This window comes from Centruroides vittatus, unplaced genomic scaffold, assembly GCF_030686945.1.
Source record: "Centruroides vittatus isolate TY-2023 unplaced genomic scaffold, ASM3068694v2 contig_990, whole genome shotgun sequence".
NCBI lineage: Eukaryota > Metazoa > Arthropoda > Arachnida > Scorpiones > Buthidae > Centruroides > Centruroides vittatus.
In genome coordinates, this window is record NW_027122659.1 from 137,980 (window position 1) to 157,365 (window position 19,386).

At 27.1% G+C, this 19,386-nt stretch overlaps 1 protein-coding gene across 3 annotated transcripts in view; it reads left to right on the forward strand.

Moving 5' to 3' along the window:
- LOC136986082 (TBC1 domain family member 14-like) overlaps positions 1 to 19,386 on the forward strand; it is a 65,368-nt gene that overhangs the window by 15,581 nt on the left and 30,401 nt on the right. For 2 of the 3 annotated variants that reach the window (XM_067283540.1, XM_067283537.1), the window contains exons 2-3: positions 11,228 to 11,998; positions 16,096 to 16,257. In XM_067283540.1, the coding sequence (XP_067139641.1) occupies positions 11,259 to 11,998; positions 16,096 to 16,257 (902 nt within the window). In that variant the 5' untranslated portion in view covers positions 11,228 to 11,258. Of the gene's footprint in view, positions 1 to 3,937; positions 4,054 to 11,227; positions 11,999 to 16,095; positions 16,258 to 19,386 lie in introns of those variants that run through there. The other variant, XM_067283538.1, reaches the window with a different exon arrangement.

The window sequence follows — 19,386 nt, forward strand, 5'->3', positions numbered from 1 at the left end:
GTTATATGGCTTTTGGCATATGTATAAAAATATGTAAATCTTGGATAATTCTAAACTCGATAATTTGAAGTCACAATTTTTTCATCCCTTGAATTTTAAACTAATGAGGATTTTCTGTATATACAATTATAAACATCCAATAATGCCTAGCTCTAGATCAAATTACTTGACTTTTAATTAATAATTAGTAGCATTATTCTAAACCTATGTAATCTCGCAATTGTTTGGCATTAAACTAAAAATTGGGTTATTGGATGTTTATATTTGTATTATTTTATAGGTTAAAATTTTAATGTTTTAAATTACAGAGCATTATTTTATTTTTTTAATAAATTGCAAAATAGCATCAGTAAGCAAAATTTATAAGTATTATTGTCTTATCTACAGATAATCTGTTAAAAAATGATAAGTTACTATAGGTCTGTTTTTGAATACATCAGTACAATCAGATTTAAAGTGTACATAAGATAGAATTATTTTCTGGTTATCTTAAACTTTTTATTTTAGATAAAGAATAATAAAGTTGAGTATTTTTTAATACTGAGATAAGATAAGACTAACAATAAACTTATTTTGTCAAGAATATTGTCAATTTTATGAATAATCTATGAATAGAAGTTACATTTAAAGTGAAATATTCAAGATAAATATCAATTTTATTTGTCATATAATTTCAATATTGTATATTTTTATAGATATAAAATGACAAAGTAATCATTTCATGTAGCATAAATATCTGAGAAAATGTATAAAATTAGATTATTTACAGAAGCATTTTACAATTATCATTATGGCTTTTTATTTAATTATTGTAATTTATTTTATTAAATAAAAGATTTATTTATTTAGTCATTTGTTTTCAGTACTTTATTAAAACATTTTACAGTTAATATTAAATTTTTTTTCTTAATTTTAATACTGTTAAAATGTTCTATTAATAAAATACTTTTGTAGGCTAAGTTTATTTGACACTTGAATTTTCAATTTAATAAAAATAGAATCAAGATAAAACAGTAATTTGATATTGATTCTGGGAAAATTGTTTAAATTGACATACATTTTTAATGTAATTGCTCATAATTGTTATTTTGAAATACTTAAATCTTTAGTTGATATGTTTTATGAGTAAATGACATAAAAAGAACACCTGTGAGCACTTTTCTAACCAAGTTTTATACTTATGACAACCTTACTGAAAAAGTGCGTGCTTTTACGTCATTTAAACAGTTTTCTGAGTTTGATTCTATTAAACTTTTTATGAATATTTATGTAAAAGAAATAAAATATAATCTCATATCGTTTTCATGATAAAATAGAAAAGTTTTATTAAATCTTTTTTTCTTCCTCTGAAAGTGTAGCTGATTAAGAATGATATAATTTTTGTTTTCACTGAAATATGATCAACACTACTGATTAGAAATGCAAAATATAAAATAAACCAAATTTACATTTGGAATTTGTTGTTCTTTCAATTTTACATTAAAATATATATAAATAATTACTAATCCGGTTGTTAATATTTAAATATCTAATTATTGGATTATTCAGGCTATATTTAGACTAGAAACTGATTAAACATATGAAATAATTTTGCATAAAGTTGGCAGTTAGGTTCTGATATTGTACAAAATAGCTTTAATCAAAAGTAGTTTAAAAGTATCTGAAAGAACATTTGACCTAATTTGATTAAACTGTCTACCTTTAGGCCAAATTACTTCATGCAGTCAATTATTAGCCTAAGTGTAATCCATAAACTCAGCAACTAGTTACAATTATATTTAACTTTAGAATTATTACACTTGTATCTTTTTAAATAAAGCAATACTAGTACCATATCTCCTTTTGTAAAATTGTACATGATTTTATAATATGCAACAATAAGAACTGGAGAAACAAATAAATAAAACAAATACCTCTCAACACCCCAGCAATAATTTAATGTAAATAATGTTTTGATTCAGCTTAATGGCTCTTCTTCAGTTGCTCAAATAGAATATAAAGAATGTATTAGGAAATATACAAAATTTACATTAAAAATTATTGACAGAATAGAATATGCTTCATTTAACTGTGGCATTGCAAGAAAAATCTACAAAACAATCAAAAATTGCATGTTAAAATGATATCAAAGTTATCTAAAAATAAAAATACTTAGATTTGACTTATTTGCAAATTAAAAACATTTTACATCATACAATGTCACATTTTGTGTAACAATTTCCATGTACTGGACAATGAATTCACATTCCAATAGACAACACATTCATGGTCTGTGTTTCCTTTGTAAATCTCAAGAATTTCCAATTGTTTTAGGCTAAACACATTATTCACTGGTCTAATGATCTTAGTGTTGTCCAAAATGATCTTCACATTGGATTCCTTAATGTATACTTATTGACAAGTGTTTAGATTGAGGATTCTTAACCAGGGGTCCATGAGCTTAGACTGGAAAAAATTAACTCATTATCTTTATTCTCCCTAACCTTTTACTAAAATCTAATGTTTGTTTCACTTATAAATGTATGTAATAAATGACAGCAGTATTAGCTGTATATGTGGTCACCAATAAAAACAACAGCTATTTTTATATCATATTATAGTTGTTGCATTTCTCAAAATTTGGCATGAAAATTGAAACATGGATCTGTAATCCTTTTTTTTCTGATATAAACTGTATTGCAGATTCTGACTTAACCAAAAATGAACTTATTGATCTGAGGACAAAAAAACTTACTACAGTTAGAGTTTAACTCAAAAATCCTTGGAGATGCACCAAATCCAACTTGCTACACTTTCTTGAAAAGATTAATGACAGACTACAAATATGTAAGACTGCAATTACAATTAGAACAAGAAAACCATACGGAAGTCTACTTTTTAGACATCATCATCACTTTTATAAGGAGTGAAATCCATGCCAGCAAATATCAGAAACTCACTTATCACCCTATTTTTATTTCACACATTTTCAATTGGCTCTTTCAAATTACCTTCTGATCATTAATAGAAAGGTCATTTACATATAGCATGAATATGCATGATACCTTAAAGGAACTTAATTACATTAGGAAATTTGTGTTCCAATATGGATATTGTAACAAATTGATAAATAGTTTGATTGATGCTTTTAAAACATGCAAGATGAAGGAAAGACCACATAAAATATAAAAGAGATTGCATATAACAACAAGGCAGTTTATTCAATACAAATTACTGATGAGAGGCCATAAAATGAAAGTTGCCTGAAATGCATATAACAATCTGTATGTAATCAACCAAAATAAATAAAATTTTACATTTTGGATCATTGAATTACCAATAGAGTTCCTATACAGTTGCAGTTGCTGGATTACAGAATTTTCATTATTTAATAGTCTGAGCCTTGCCTGTAAGTGTAACTCAATATTTTTCAGATTTTACTCAATGACAAGAACCCATGACATTTCCAATTCTTCAGACATTTATTTTATATCTATACAGGACCACCAATTCAACACTAAATTGAAATATATTGGCACATCCACACAGAACCTCAATCATGTTAAGGAACATAAATAGACTAAGAAGAAAGATCTTGACGACATTGCTCTGTTGGCATATGCTAAGGAAGCTAACATGGAGATTGCTTGGGACAATACTGTGATCATTAGACCAGTAAATGATGTAAGTTAGTTGGCCTAAAACAATTGGAAATTCTTAATATTTAGAAAACAAGTGGAAACCATAGATGTGTGATCTCATTATCCACTGCATGGGAAACCATTATACAAAAATGTAACATTGTACAACAAAGTGCAATGTTTTTAATTAGCAAATGTGTATCTTTAGGTATTTTTATTTCATTTTAACATCCAGTTTTGGGTGTTTTGTGGGTTTTTCTTATGATTGCACAGTTAAATGTGGCATATTCTATTCTGTCAAAATTTTTAAAATTTAAATTTTATGTATATTCTAATATGTTCTTTTTTTGTATTCTATTTGAGCAGCTGAAGAACATCCATTAAGCTAGATTGAAAACATTATTGATTACATTAATTGCTGGAGTGTTATAAGGTATTTGTATCATTTATTTATACATTTATCTTAGTTTACAAATAAATGTAAAAATGTACAGTACATTTATTTGTCTTCTGTCATAATCATATATATTGACTTTAGAAATGATTTAATATATTATTGGTTTGTATTTTAATTGAATTATTTTATTAATACTTTATAATCAGTTACAATATGGCCTGTATGTTGGGTTGCCAGGTACCTTCTTATTTCAATGGACTATCCTTTATTTTCACTTTTCATTGCCTTTGTTTTGTAATGGCTGTGATAGATTTCCCCACAGTCATATGCCTAGCTTTTTATATTAATCCATATCTTTTCTCAACAAAGCTATGATTTAGCATTAAATATTTTAAATTCTAAATTAAACTAAAATTTGCAAATATTTATATTCAACATAAAAACTAATTTTTGTTGGTAAATCAAATTCTAAAAATATAAATAGAATGTTTGTTTATTAACTAAAAAATTATTCAGGTTTTTTTTTTGGTAGAACAGCATAGATGAAAGTTGGAGAATGGTAACATTAAATCATTTTTTAAGTGTCCTTTAATCCAACCATAGAATTTTGGCAATTGTATCTCTATATATCACGAATCTCTCATTCACTTATGCTGTCTGGTTAACAGAATGAATACATAATCATTTAAATTAAATCTGTTTATGCATATCTTTAATACATTTAATACTTTCCTTTGTAGAATTTTTTGCATTCATATTTAGTAATTTTCAGTTTTTAAAAATATCTTAGTTTTAAAGTATAGTTTAAACTGAACTCTTTTATTTTTGTTTTGGTGTCAGGACTTGGCGAATTTATAGACATTTGGCAAATTCATCTAGGTAATCCATAATCTTTACAGAGATGCATTTCGGGCTTACGAACTCTTTTAAATAAATCTTTAAGAAATTATGAGTTTTTTGAATAACTCTTTATTTTAAAAAAGTTATAAAATGTTTTATGAACAGATCTGAAAATGCTTATGTAATAATTTCTTTTAACACGTAAAAACACGTAAACAGATAATGAAAATCTTCTTTACTCGCCATGTCCAATCACCAGGAACAAACTATTCCCCACGGCGGAGATGACCTTTCTTTAGAGGCTACACCTTTGCCAAATTATGGCGAGTAAAGAAGATTTTCATTATCTGTTTGTGTGTTTTTACGTGTTAATACTGTATTTCTGCCAGCCCTATTTTATGAACAAAATAATTTCTTTCATTATGTATTGCATTGACTTAAAACTTTTTTGTTTGTTTTTGCACTATAGAAAGTTTAAAGCTCAAAATGTATATTTCAATAAGATGGACATTTAAAAACATATATATATGTAATGAAATCAATTAGTTTTAATAAACAGTTTTAACTACATATATACAGAATACAGGAAAGAACATCATATTTGGCTTCTGTTAGTTATTTCTGGTTAATGAATATTGTATCTGACAAAGAAGAACATGATTGCTTCCTAAATCTATTTTACACCCTTGATTTTGTCTTTACAGATTATAAACTATAACTTAATGTGTAACACACAATGTTATAAGCTTTATCAATGTCCCAAGAACCCAATGTATTGATAATTATTCAACCATCAACTAAATTAATCAGGCAGAATTGTCGTTCTAATCATGTAATTTCTATTTAATATTTGTAGCATAATTTCTACCTGATTCATTTGGCTGATGGTTGGATGGTTATAAGCTATTTTATTAATTAAAATTACAGATAAGTTATAAAATCTGTACCAAAAATTTGATTCATTTTTGACTACCACCACATATATTCAGTAGATTCTTGATAATTCTAACTCAGTTAATTTGAATTTCCACTTAATTGGAACTGGACGCTAGTCCCCATCTGATTTCTATTTAAATCAATGTAAAATTCTCTTGTTAATTTGAACTCGATAGTCTGCCTTTTGTTTATTTGAATCAAGAATGCGTGTTAGCAGATTAACATTTTTCCACTTTTGAAATTTAAAATTAATAAATTAATTTTGAAAAAATCAATTTACAAATAAGTTAATAAATTAAACTTTATTTCAAATCAGTTAGCACACAATTAGGATGGTTTACAGTCATCCTTTAGTGCTTGCTTATCATGGATTCTTGTGATTTTCTTTATTCAATTGAGTGCTCTACTGTATCTTTGTTCTATATTTCTCATTGATTAAACATTATTCTGTTTCCATGTAGTGTTAATGTCTTGTTAAAATCATTTCTTATTTTGCTCTGTTCTATAGCATGTGAAAAACAGTCTCTTTTTAATTCAAACTGTTTAGGTCATCCCTCTGAGTTCAAATTTACAAGTTACTCTATACACACACACACACACACACAACTTTCAAAGTTAATATTTTCAATACTTTAATGTTTTTAGTGTTGTTTATTAATATAATAGATTAGTATCATATAATCATAGATGTAATCTTGATGGATTGTTTTATTTTTATGATTGTTGATTGAAATTTTCAGAATAGAAAAATATTTAAGATGAAAAGCTTTTTTTTATATCTTTTGATTATTTTAATTTAAAACTTCCATAATATTTATGAACTGTTAAAAGAGATATATATTTAATAATGCATCTGATAGCATTCAATCTAAAAACAGTTTTCAATCAATTTTATAAAGACTGTGATAGATACAATTTGCATGATCAACCATTCATTAATTCAGAATTCTTAAGGATATAAAATATAAAAATTATTGTAAATTTATGATTGGTTTTTTTTTTTAAATATTGTTATATCATTGGCATCTGATTTTTAATTTTCTAAATAGAAAATTTTAAAAAGATTAAATTTCTATTGTATATGCACAATTTGTATATTGTATTTTAAATTCTGTTATTTTTTTAAGTTGGAAATAAACAAAGAATAAAGTTAGTTGTAGAACTTTAATTCTGACTAATAAAAATTTTGTGTTACAAGAAACTGGATTTTTCCAATGACTTTTTTACTTTCATCATTATTTTCTGGAAGCATGAAATTTTGTTAATTTTTTTCATTTTCATGTAAAATACTACAAAAATATTTGATTCAATACAACAGCTAATCCACTAATTTGTATCTCAGATATAACTTAATACAGTTATATCTTTATCTTTAAACTGTATGATAACAGAGAATGTCTATTTTTATATGTAATGCTGCTACATATTTTATAATTTGTTTAAGAAGGGATAAATTAGATTTGAAACTTACAATCTAATTTATATTGTAAGTAACTATATTTTATTTTGAATTGATGTTCCTGATGATGTGATGACGACTATATATTATTTGAAAGATTTTTTTGTTTTTCCTGTTATGTTAAAGCACTTCTTATTATTCATTATTTTGGATAGAGAATCTTATACAGTATAACTTCTGATTTCCTGCTATTCAAGACTGCTTTTTAAAAAGATAAATATATTTTAATCAGAGTGAAAGTGTGTTCTTATTCATCAGAATGTAACTGAATGATATCAATATTTGAAGTGAAAAAAAAATTTGTACTAATAAATTTGAATACTTTTTTGAAAGATTATATTTGCATTTTTTATGTTTTATTAGGTCATGATATCAATTTTTAAAGATGCTCTTAAATTTTTGTTTTTGTTTAAATAATTAGATATGGACTAGTGCTTAAAGGAAATGATTTATTTGCAGAATTTTAATCGTTTATGTCATAAGTAGGTTAAAGAAGAATAAATTATTAGAATTTTCTAAGATTAGAAGAAAATGTGTGCAGTAAAATACATAATTAAATATTTTCATTTGATTATCTTAAAAGAAGAGAAAAAATTGAATTTTTACAGTATTATTTGAACCTTAATCTAAAATTATAATTATAACACACCACTGAATTTTAACTTTAAACAGAACTTTAAATCTGACGTTTTAGGAATCCAAGTTTTTAGGTTTAAAATATTTGTCATCTTTAATAAATTCAATAATTGATTTTGTGTTGTCTTTTATTATAAAATTAAATAATTATTATATATGTTAAAGATGACACAAATTTTAAATAGAATGTTAAAAGGGTGTAGCATTATATTTGCAAGTTTATAAATCTGATTTTTAAGCGGTTGAAGTACGTTTGTTTCTTTACCCTTTGCCAAATTGTGACAAGATAAAGTCATACTATAATAGATTTTTCTCAGAATTTAAAACTGATATCAAAAGATCTTATTATAAATAATACATTTATCTTATAAAATGATCAAAATTGGTTAAATTCAGAATCAAATTTTTAAGTTCTAAAAAGAAAATAAATTTTATTTTCATAAGTAGCTATGAGTAAAGGAGAAATGTTATCAGATTTTTATTTCGATCAGCTTCAGCTATCATGAGCTGAAGTTTGAAATTGTTTCAATGTTATCATGAACATTTAAAACAATGACAAGATGCAGTGTTCCTGAATTGGTCTGAGTAAAGATCCAAAAACATTTAAGCTTTAGTTTTCTTAAATAGCTATATTTTCTTGAAACACAAAATAGTACCAAGCCTTACAGGAATTCCTTATCAACTTTTTTATAAATATTTTCTAGGCATTTACTGTTAAATTATTCAGTAGAAGAATATGATTGTGAATATGACTGACTGATTGATTGATTAATTATAATTAAATAAATTTCTTTTTTCTTATATTTGATTTATTATTATAAATATTTTATTTGTACTAAGACAAGTCTTGTTGCAGGGGGTTATTACATGAGTGATTTATAAATTTACAACAGTTGGTTAACAATTATTCCAATTCACATTATTTTTCTTGAATACAATAAATAAAATTACATTAAATATACAGTAATTCATATAAATTTTTGTTTACATTTAAATATTTTGTTTTGTTTAGTTAGATATATGATTAACAATATTTTATATCAATTAATTTCATAAATACATAAGTTATTAGTTATTTGATTAAAGAAGTTATTTATTCTATATGTTTGATTTATCATTAGATTATTTAATTTAGCTGTATAATTTTGATTTGTGCGTACTATTTTCATCATATCATATTTTTGACGGTATTTTGCAAATCTATAGCAATCCTTTAAAAGATCGATCAATGAATATTCTTCAGAGTTATACCCATTAACATTGGTTCTTAGAAAAGTCCATATAGGTATTATTAATAAACAATGAATATTCATTAAGTCTAATTCGAATTAATGGTCTTTTTATTTTCATATTAGTATTTGCAGTTATAATAGTTGAAACTGAAGGAATATTTAACGTATTTATATACCATGGATGGTAAGAAAATTGAGTAAAAGATTTTGGTCCTTAATTATGGATTGAGAGAAAGCATATTTCATCATTAATGTATATCCATGTTCCAGTCTGCTTCTAAGTTATCAAATATTTTACTTGAAATTCCAAATATTTGCAATAAATTATTGAATTTATTTTGCCACAGATTTTTATTATTTCTTGAGTCATTATTTTGTTTTAACATAGCTTGACGAATAAATCTGATATTGTCTTCATTAACATTTTTAAATCTATAATTGAATTTGATTAGTCTCTTTAAATAGAACAGAAATAGTTGATATCTATTTATTTTACTTCGTAATGCATAGCCTGGAACAGTTCTTTCTACTTTAAACAATTTGCATAGAAAAATGACATGAAATTTTTCTAAATTGTATAACAAATCCATAGCCCATATAGGGCTAGTGTAATATATTGACAGGATTATTAAAGAATTAAAAAGTTTCATATGTAGTTTTAGATTAGAGATTTTTAATGATGAACATAAATAAATAGCATTATCTATTAAAGTATTTATTTTGATAGATAGATTTTTCAAGTGCTGTTGAAAATTACAATTCCAGTTAAATGTTACTCCTAAATATTTTATATCGTTTACTAACATAAGAGGTTGTTCATTTAAGAAAAATGACTATACAGTCAAACCTGTTTTTATGCGGGGGATAGGGACCGCATTAAAAAAAACGCATTAAAAAAAAACCTCACGAAACTTCACGAATGGCTGTAAATAATAGTTTTCGCGACACAATTAAAAAATATTTTTTTATGCGGTCAACAGGGACCGCATAAAAAAAAGTCTCACATAGAAAATAACTCAAAACCGTACGAAATAAAATTTATTGACAACAGATGTCAGCACTTGACTGCATCGTCTGGTCTATCGTCTGTTTTACATATTTTTGTCCAGGTGGTGTTTTGTTGACTTAAAAAGTAAATTATTTCATTTTTCGCATATTCATGCAATAATATTACTATAATAAGTGCATTTTATGCTATAATAAGTTTATTTAGCTATAATAAGTCAACGTAAGACATGACGAATCGCACGAGACTAGTCGCCAACTATACCGCACAAATTAAAAATTCGCATTAAAAAAATCGCACATAAAAAGAGCGCATAAAAACAGGTTTGACTGTATTTGGTTTATTACTGTATGTGTATTAATGTCTTCCATTCAGTGGCGTAGCGCAGTGGGGGTGGCAGGGGCGGCCCGCCCCGGGCGGCACTTTTAGGGGGCAGCATTTTTTTACAATGAATAATAATAATATCTTGTAAAAATTTGAACCATTTCATTTCATATTTTTGTCGCACCTACGATTCAGACTGATTAAAATGAGCACGGAATTTTTCATTACGTATTCTGTGACGAAACTCAGGAATCCCCTTTTTTAAATGAATGTATAATAATGACATCTTGCTCATTGTAGCGACTGACAACACCATCTGTACTGACTTGTAGGGATTCCCCGTATTTTATTTAAGGGGGCTGCAAAATTTTCCTTTGCCCCGGGCAGCTGACACTCACGCTACGCCACTGCTTCCATTAATCTGTGTAATCTCTAATTCTAGAAATATTGTTAAGTTTTTTGAAAACTATTAATCATATCTAGATATATAAAATTTTTATCAAAGGAAAGATTTTTATTTTCTTTCACTTATGAAATTAGAAACTCTAAAGATATAATATTCTTATTAGTGATTTATGCAATTACATCAATTGTATTTTTGTAAACTTCTTCCGAATTTAACTCTTTACATATATGTTTTCAATGAAAATTACTTTATGTGTATTGTTTTGTGACAAATACAATTTTTTAATAAGTTTATAAATTTAAAAATTAGAGTAAAATTATAATAGTTTCTTTTTTATGATAGTATTATAATTTCTTTATTTTTAATTTTAGGTCTGCAGACTCTGAAACATAAAAATGATCAATGCCTGCTTCTGTTGTTGAAGTGGAATCATTGCCAAAAACGTTACCATCAAATAAAAGTTCATCAGTAACATCTATAAATGTAAATAATTTACAGAGTAATTCTCTTGATAAAAAATGCTCTGAAAGCACTTATAAGGCCACTGAATGCAATAATGCTAGTGCAGCAATACCACATCAAATTTACGAAGTTTCTCCAGATGGTAAATCTACTCTTGATAATGTTTTAGATAGTATACCATTAGTTTATAATCCTTCCACAAGACAAATACATTTACAAGATAGCTGTGTTGTTAGCAATGGGCATTTCTCCATACACTTAGACAATGGAAAGGTATCTCAAATGGGGGATGATTTTCCCAAAACAAGGGAAACTGTTCAGCATTTTATGGCCACGGAAGCATGCGAAATTGTCAATACCTGCAATGAAAGCAATAAAAATGAAGACATATCAATTTCAACATTTACTACCGTTGGGGATAGTGATAAAGATGACGACTGTGTTAAGGAAAATGCAAGACATTCCCCAGTCTGTTTATTTACATCTCAGACAGATGCATCCTCATTTACCAGTGCTTCATCTGTAAGTACAGGCACAGAATTTTCACTTGGTGTTGCAGAATCTTATGGAGATAATAAAACACCATTGTATAATTCTTGTGATAATTTAGACATTGCAAGTGATGATATATATAAAGGTGCAAAACCAAAGAAACGTGGATTCTCCAGCATTTTTTCTAGGTATTATTTATAAATATTTATTTTAATGCTATTAGAAATAAAAATTTAGTAATTAAGATTAAATAAATATCACTTTGCAATATGAAATTTAATATCTAATGGATAACTAAATTTCATATTGCAATAAATATATTTGTAATTTCTTTCTGTTTCTGCTGTGAATGAACTCATTGCAAAAAATAGTACTATCAAACAAAACAGTTTAATTGTGTCTACAAATAAAAATGATTTACAGAGTAATCAAATAATTCAGCAAATTTAAAATAGCATAAATTTTACCATTATTTTCCAAATTTGTTTCATATCATTATGGTTTTTGAATTAGCATTGTGTTTGTTTGTGTTTGTGTGATCAGTAGATTTAAAGAATATTTTATTCTGATCAGCAGCATCAGTTTTTGAATAACAGCTATTCCAATATCTCGCAAAAAATGGAAAAAGAAATTTGATAGATAAGGTTAAAATTAGTCTAAATTTCTTTATATCTACATATTTAATTAGCCAAGTTATGGCTAGAATTTGGCATTATCATTTGCTATAAGGTCTCTTATTTTTGAATGTAATGAGTATTGTAAATCTTACAACAAATATAGAAATTTGAATAATTTTTTCATAAGCAGTGATGTAATAGTGAACTGTGGTCTGCTTAAATTAGAAAGAAGGGTTTAAGCATAGAAAAAAAATATATAATTTATAATGTTCTATTAAATATATTTATTCAGTGTCTTCCATTTTATTTTGCTATTAGATCTTATAAATTACAATTCAAAAAGTAAAAAAAATAAGAAAACTTTATATTGATATATTAGTCTAAGGTAGTATAACTGGAAATGCATTCTCGTGGTATGCAAGAGTTGTGGAGCTGCTCTTTTTTTTTTACAGAACTTCATAAATTAAAAATTATTTATAATTATTAAATTTATCAAGGGATGGCAGCCTAACTGTTTACCTATAGCAAGTTACTTTATAATTATTAAAATTATCCTTAATATAGCGTAATAATCTGGTAGTTTGGCTTTAATTAAAAAATTGGGTTATGGATTGAACATTAATTTTTGTCTATATATGATCATGTATATTTCAGAAACATGATTATTTCCATTAAGGTGCATGAGATACTAGAGATGTATTGAGCATATAATGACATTGTGCCCAAAATGTCTCTAAATATCTCATATACTTTAATGGAAATTATCATGTTTCTGAAACTATATAGGAAATAGGAATTAATTCAAGGATAGGAAATAGAGAAATAATTTAATTTTCTAATAGTGATGTGAATTTCAGATATTAAGTTAAAATTTATTAAGCTTTACTGCTTAATAACATATTTAGTATTCTATTTCAGAAGCTTTATTCTTTTTAGTAAAAAAGATCATAAATTTGTTGTAATATGCACAGAATTAAATACAAATGAACACAGCTAATTAATATTTAACGGTGAAGAAAAATTTTTTACTTCAAGTTTTTTTTTTTATAAAAACAAGAGTAACAAGTTATTTATTAAATAACTAAACAAAGTAACTACTTAGTTCAGAAAATCAATATTAAAAGAAACAATTTTCATTAAGTATCTGATATTTCTATCTTACAACCGGTCAATGAATAATTAGAAAGATGTATATTTGAAATTATACTGCAGAAAAAGAGTGGAATTTCCTGCATTAGAACAAAATTCTTAAATTATCTAGAACACACAATTTTTTAAAAAAGAAAATGCCTGTTGTGGAAATTTAGATAATTGATGTTGTTTTTAAAAAAGATGTATATTTAATTTATTTTAGCTGAAATTCCTTAATTTTATATTAAAAATTTTATTTTAATATAAAGTATTGTAAATATTGGCATAAGATGCTAACACATCTCCAGATTTTTCAAATTATTGAAATAAAACTAATAGAAACAATAAATCAAAATTATTTTAGTTATGCTGGATAGTTAATTTAAAATATCTTCTAAGTTTTTTAATTTTTGTTTGATTAAATATAATTCTCAAATTGTAAAATGTTTATCATCTAATGCTACTAAATATTTTGCATCAATGACTGTAAATTTTTTTGGGAACTTTCAGTCAAGTTGTAGCTATCTCTACTTCTATCAGCATTTCAGTATCTATCTTATAGATACTGAATATCAAATTTTGTGGGAATAAAAGTTGATCTACTACATACATTTAATCAATATAGTACAAATACAAAGAGAGAGAAAAAAAAACAAAAGTGTATTCAATGTTGCGATGTGGTTTGTACAGTACATTTATAAGTTAAAATGTCATTTTTAATTGTTAATTTTTTTGCACTAGTCAAAAAGTTTATAAATTATTGATTTTCATGTTTGATTGTACCATACTTGGCATTGAAATTTATCAATAGTTAAAAAAATGAAAGCCTTTTCTAAATTAAATTATTAGATTTTGTCATACAAGATAGATATATAGATGAATGAATGAAATTGTTAAATTTTTAATTTTCATGTTCTTATTAGATAAAATGATTGAAGTTAGATTGAAATTTTGTAGCTAATTAATTTTTTAAAATCAATAGTATAAAAGCCATCGTCTGTGTGTGTGTTTATGTATGTTATATTCATTTTATGTTCTGATAGCAGGTATAAGCTACTTATTTTGTGGAAATATTAGCTATAGAATAAACGTTTTATCGATTTTGGATCTGTGATCACACTTATGTTGTAGTGACATAGGTAGCCACATGACATTCATGCTCAATGAGGAAATTTCCTTTAAGTTGCATTTTTAAATATTTTGACAAGTGGAGTATTTTAAACTATCTTCATCAAATTTAAAATGTAAACTTTAAAATAAGAAAGTCACATTGTGTTACTTCTATATATAACAAATTTTTAAAAAAATCTTACTATAGTGACCACATGATGTTCTATTATCCAATTGGAAGTTATGATCTAACAAGCTTGTTATTTAGAAAGTGTTATCACTCATCTAACCAATGTACAGTACATACAATTAATCTTTGTTTATCAACGTGGAATTAAAAAGACTTGCTACTTTGTCATAAAAAAAAGGTGCCTAGGGGAAAGTGTAAGAGTAAAATTGGCCAGGTAAATTCTACATCTAAAATAATAAAAATAACTGAGATCCCTGAAGGCTGTGAAGTCTGACTTGAGCAATATCAAGTAAGAATGGCTTTGTCAAGGACTGAAGAAAAAGCGTCATGTCAAGCTTGACTTGAAGCTCTTCTCAATCTTTCAATCTCTACTTTCTCATAAATACTATTCCATCATGCTTGATGGTTAAATTTCTAGTTAAATAAGAATTTTTCATTACAAAGGCAAATTACTAATTGTCATTATTTAAAAAAGGTTTAAATATTTTATATGTTAATTTGAAATATGATTATTGTGTTTGGTAAACACCAAAGTTCAGTTCAAAAAGTTCCCAGAAAGAAGTTATTATTTATAAACAGAATGCTATATTTATAATTAATTGATGCAAGTGTAAACTTGTTGAGACTTATTTTATCGGGTGTTCATGCCTAGCCCCATCAGACACTTTTATTCCTAAATTTTAAAATGATATTAAAGGCACTTGTTGGCAATTGCTAGATCAAGTGAAATGTTTTGTAGTGCAGTGATTAGAATCAAAGAATACCAGTTTCTACCAGAAGGGCTTAAAAGGTGGGGATACCATATGTAAAAATGAGTTAACTTAATGGAACATACATTGAAAAATAAATTGCTAAATTCAATTTGCTGTCTTTTTATTTTCATTTTCAGCTACTTTTTGAATGTCCTGTATATTTCCAAAATATCAAGTCGAAAAAGAATTTTCTTCATCCTTGGATTAAGCACATTTCTCTAGCCATTCTTTGGAAATATAATTTATTTTATTAAAATTTAAAAAAACTACTTCATTCATTAGTGATTTTGTGAAAATATAAAAATGCAAGATTTACAGTTTTAAAACTTAAAACAAATATTAAATGTAGTCTATCCTAACAAAGTATTTTAATTATTTTTGAAGTAAAATGAAATTTTAAAATGAAAAGTTAACTTTTAAATTGCGTTAATTTAAAAATATTAAATTAACACAAATTAATTAAACGCTTATGATTATATTTTTAGAACTTTACTTCCTTGGAAAACAAAAGAAACGAAAGAGCAGATTTCACCCGAGGATGATCAAGGAGAATCTCGATGTCCTTCTGCATGTTCTGCCAATAGTAGACATAGTGAAGAATGTGTGGCTAGTTCTACAACCGCTTTAATATTAGAAAATAGGCCTACGTAAGTAGTAATAAATGAAGAAAGTACACCTGTATTAGTGTACGTACATAGATTGTGCAATTTAGAATTTAATTATTTCTCTTGAATTAAATATCTAATAATAAAACTGAACAAGTTTAGTTTGATATAACAATCAAATTTAATTGTAGTCTTATTGATTATATGATTGTCTTTTGTAATATAACAACAAACTTGCATAATAAAATAAATTATATATTATAATTTGATATATATTTTTTCCCTCTTGCATAATGAATAAGATTTGTTCTATAATAATTAAAAGAATACATTTAATTTTAAATTTGAACTTTTTAAATTAACATAAAACTGTGAGACTGTTCTTTAGAATTATCCTATAATAGATTGCAATTTATATTTTTCTGAAACTATTCTATTGAATTTTATTGTCCAACGTATTTCTGGAAAGTTGCTGTCTAATCATGACATAAACAGAAATAGTTGTTTCAATATTATGAATAATTGTCGTTAAGATAAACTGGATACTATTCAACATTGTCTTGATTAATAAGTAGAAGTATCTAACTATAATGTCAATGTTAATATCTGAAAAATATCAAATTTCTAAATTTTTTTAAGTTTGTAATATTGTGATGCTGCAATATTTTTGATACCATTCAAGAGTTTTTACTGCAATCACTATAGACATGAATGACATAACTAGAAAAGTGAAAGATTGCTTCATTTAAAGAAATTGTTATAAGTGAAATTATAGCTTAATCTTTCATTAAGAAAAAATTCTACTAATTATAATGAATGTTTTGATGATTTGATTAACTATATTAAATTGATAAAATATATTTTTTATCCATGTATTAGATTTTTATTTTTTACATAACTGGTCAGATTTTCATAGATGTATTTTCTCCTCTCAACAGTGATTAACGATTGTATAAAAATAGTGTTTCTGGTCTAAATCATAGAATACAAGAATATCTTAATTTTAATAAATCTTATTTATCTTGTGTATTTTATGAGGTTTAAACTATCAATGGTGACACACTTACTAAATAATTAAATTATCTTAGCTTATAACAATTATTTTTTAAAAATATTTTTCGTCTGTTGCTATCATATTTTCTAGTTTAAAAGTGTCTGCTTTCACTATGTAAGTGAAAATAATTTTACCAATAGTTAGAAAATGTCAAGCACACTTTACAATGTAAAGTTCAGTTGACAATTTCTTTCATTTATTTTATATATATATATATATATATATATATATATTATAATTATGAATAACAGTGATATGTTTCAGAATCAGCTATTGTCTTATTGTCTAATACTCATAAAACTGCATTTTAATTTCACATGTAATCATTACAGGTTTTCATATATGTATGTAAATATTTAAAATTGTGCTTGTGCTTATGCATTATATATTGAACAGTATATTTAATTTATTAATGCAGTTTGTTAATTTAAAATTAAACATGATTTATATTTTATAGCCGTTCAGTATTATTAAAATTTCAAAATAGTACAAATTAAAAATGCGGAGTAGATTTTTAAAATTTATTTACAATATGCATGATGATTAAGATGATTGAGTTTCAATAGACTAAATGAATAATGAATGTTTGGCTGTTTCATACTCAATTTAAGTTGTTTAGAAATTTGATACAGTAATAATTTTTATTTATGGTAATGCAACATATCTTATTCTTTGCCAAATCTGGCTTTTTGTAAATTTAAAAACTGACCATTTACCCAGTGGAAACCCAAAGGGGCGGCAAAAGGCCCGAACCAAACAAAGCGTCCTAAAGGACCCTAACACCAAGGAATACGGACCTTCTCTTTATGAGAAGGCAACACCAATTGCGAATAGAAACCCACTCTCCAAAAAGGAACGGGGGAAGAGAGGAGAGAACCCGCCAATAAAAGACGCCTACGTCATTAACCAATAAAACCTTTTTCTTTATATTTGGCAGACAACGAAACAAAAGCAAAAAACAAACACCAAGAGATCCCATAGCGGAGGCGTCAGAAACATGGAACTTGGAGGAATTAGATGTAGACGCAGCCTACGAACTCTTCGGGTGGCGTGACGAAGAAGCAGATGGAAAGTTTTGAGTGAACCCAACTGCCGTGCGGCACGCCATTGCACGGATTAGGAGTGCCCCAACACGGCGTACCCAGAGATGCTAGTCCTGTCCCTGCAGGGAGACCCCGAGTTAAAACGAGAGGTGGAGGAAGCAGCAAGCTACGCGGCACGACGAGCAGACTACCTCTAGGAGAGGAGACTCCTGGCCCAGAGCGGCCAAAATCTCGGGGAAGTGAAAGGACAGGAGCCTCCGAGACCAGAGGACCAGGGAGCTTTTCCCCCTGGGACCCCGCAAGGAGTAGGAAGAGGCCACGAGATGCGGGAGCTCTCTCAACGGTTCTTGCGGGAGTGGGAACAGACCCGAGAAATTCTCCAGGAACGGGACCAAATACGCCCAGCAGCGGGAAGAGCCAGAGGCTGGTCTCCAAACCTGCGGTGAAACAATTGCGGGGCGGGGACACCCCAGGGACAGGAGAGGGCGAAGAAGACCGAAGGTCCCAACTCCTGTGTTCTGCAATCCGTATTTTCATTTCTTTCTGTTTCTTTACCATTTTGTAATCTTCCGTATTGTACTCTGTAAATTTGTTCGTCCGTATATATGTCTTTATATTAAACCTTGTTTATTGCTATATGGTCCATCTAACAACTAATACAAAAACTGATCTGTCACGAACGAGAACGGAGACGGTGGTCGACAGAAGTAAACAGAACCCGTCGGGGAGAGGGAAAATTGGATCACTACTTCCGGCAAGGTGGAGATCGAACTGACAGCCAAGCTGCCAGGTAAAATGTTGCTAAGAATTAAGCAACATTTTTAAAAGGTCGGGAGCCCTGTGAAGATCCTAAAATCGTGTCGGGATTTTGATTGTTTATAAGATTGCTACATCGGGAAATTTCGGAAGGTCAATCGGAGCGAGAACGCGTGTCGAGCTACAAATTCGACTGATGTAAAGCATTTCTTCTAAAGCAAATGCAGTGCAGTAATAAACAACGAAGGGGATGTCGTGGTGCTCGTACAGAAGAGCCGGGATGTAAACAATTAACAAAAAGGAGAGAAAGAAGAGAGA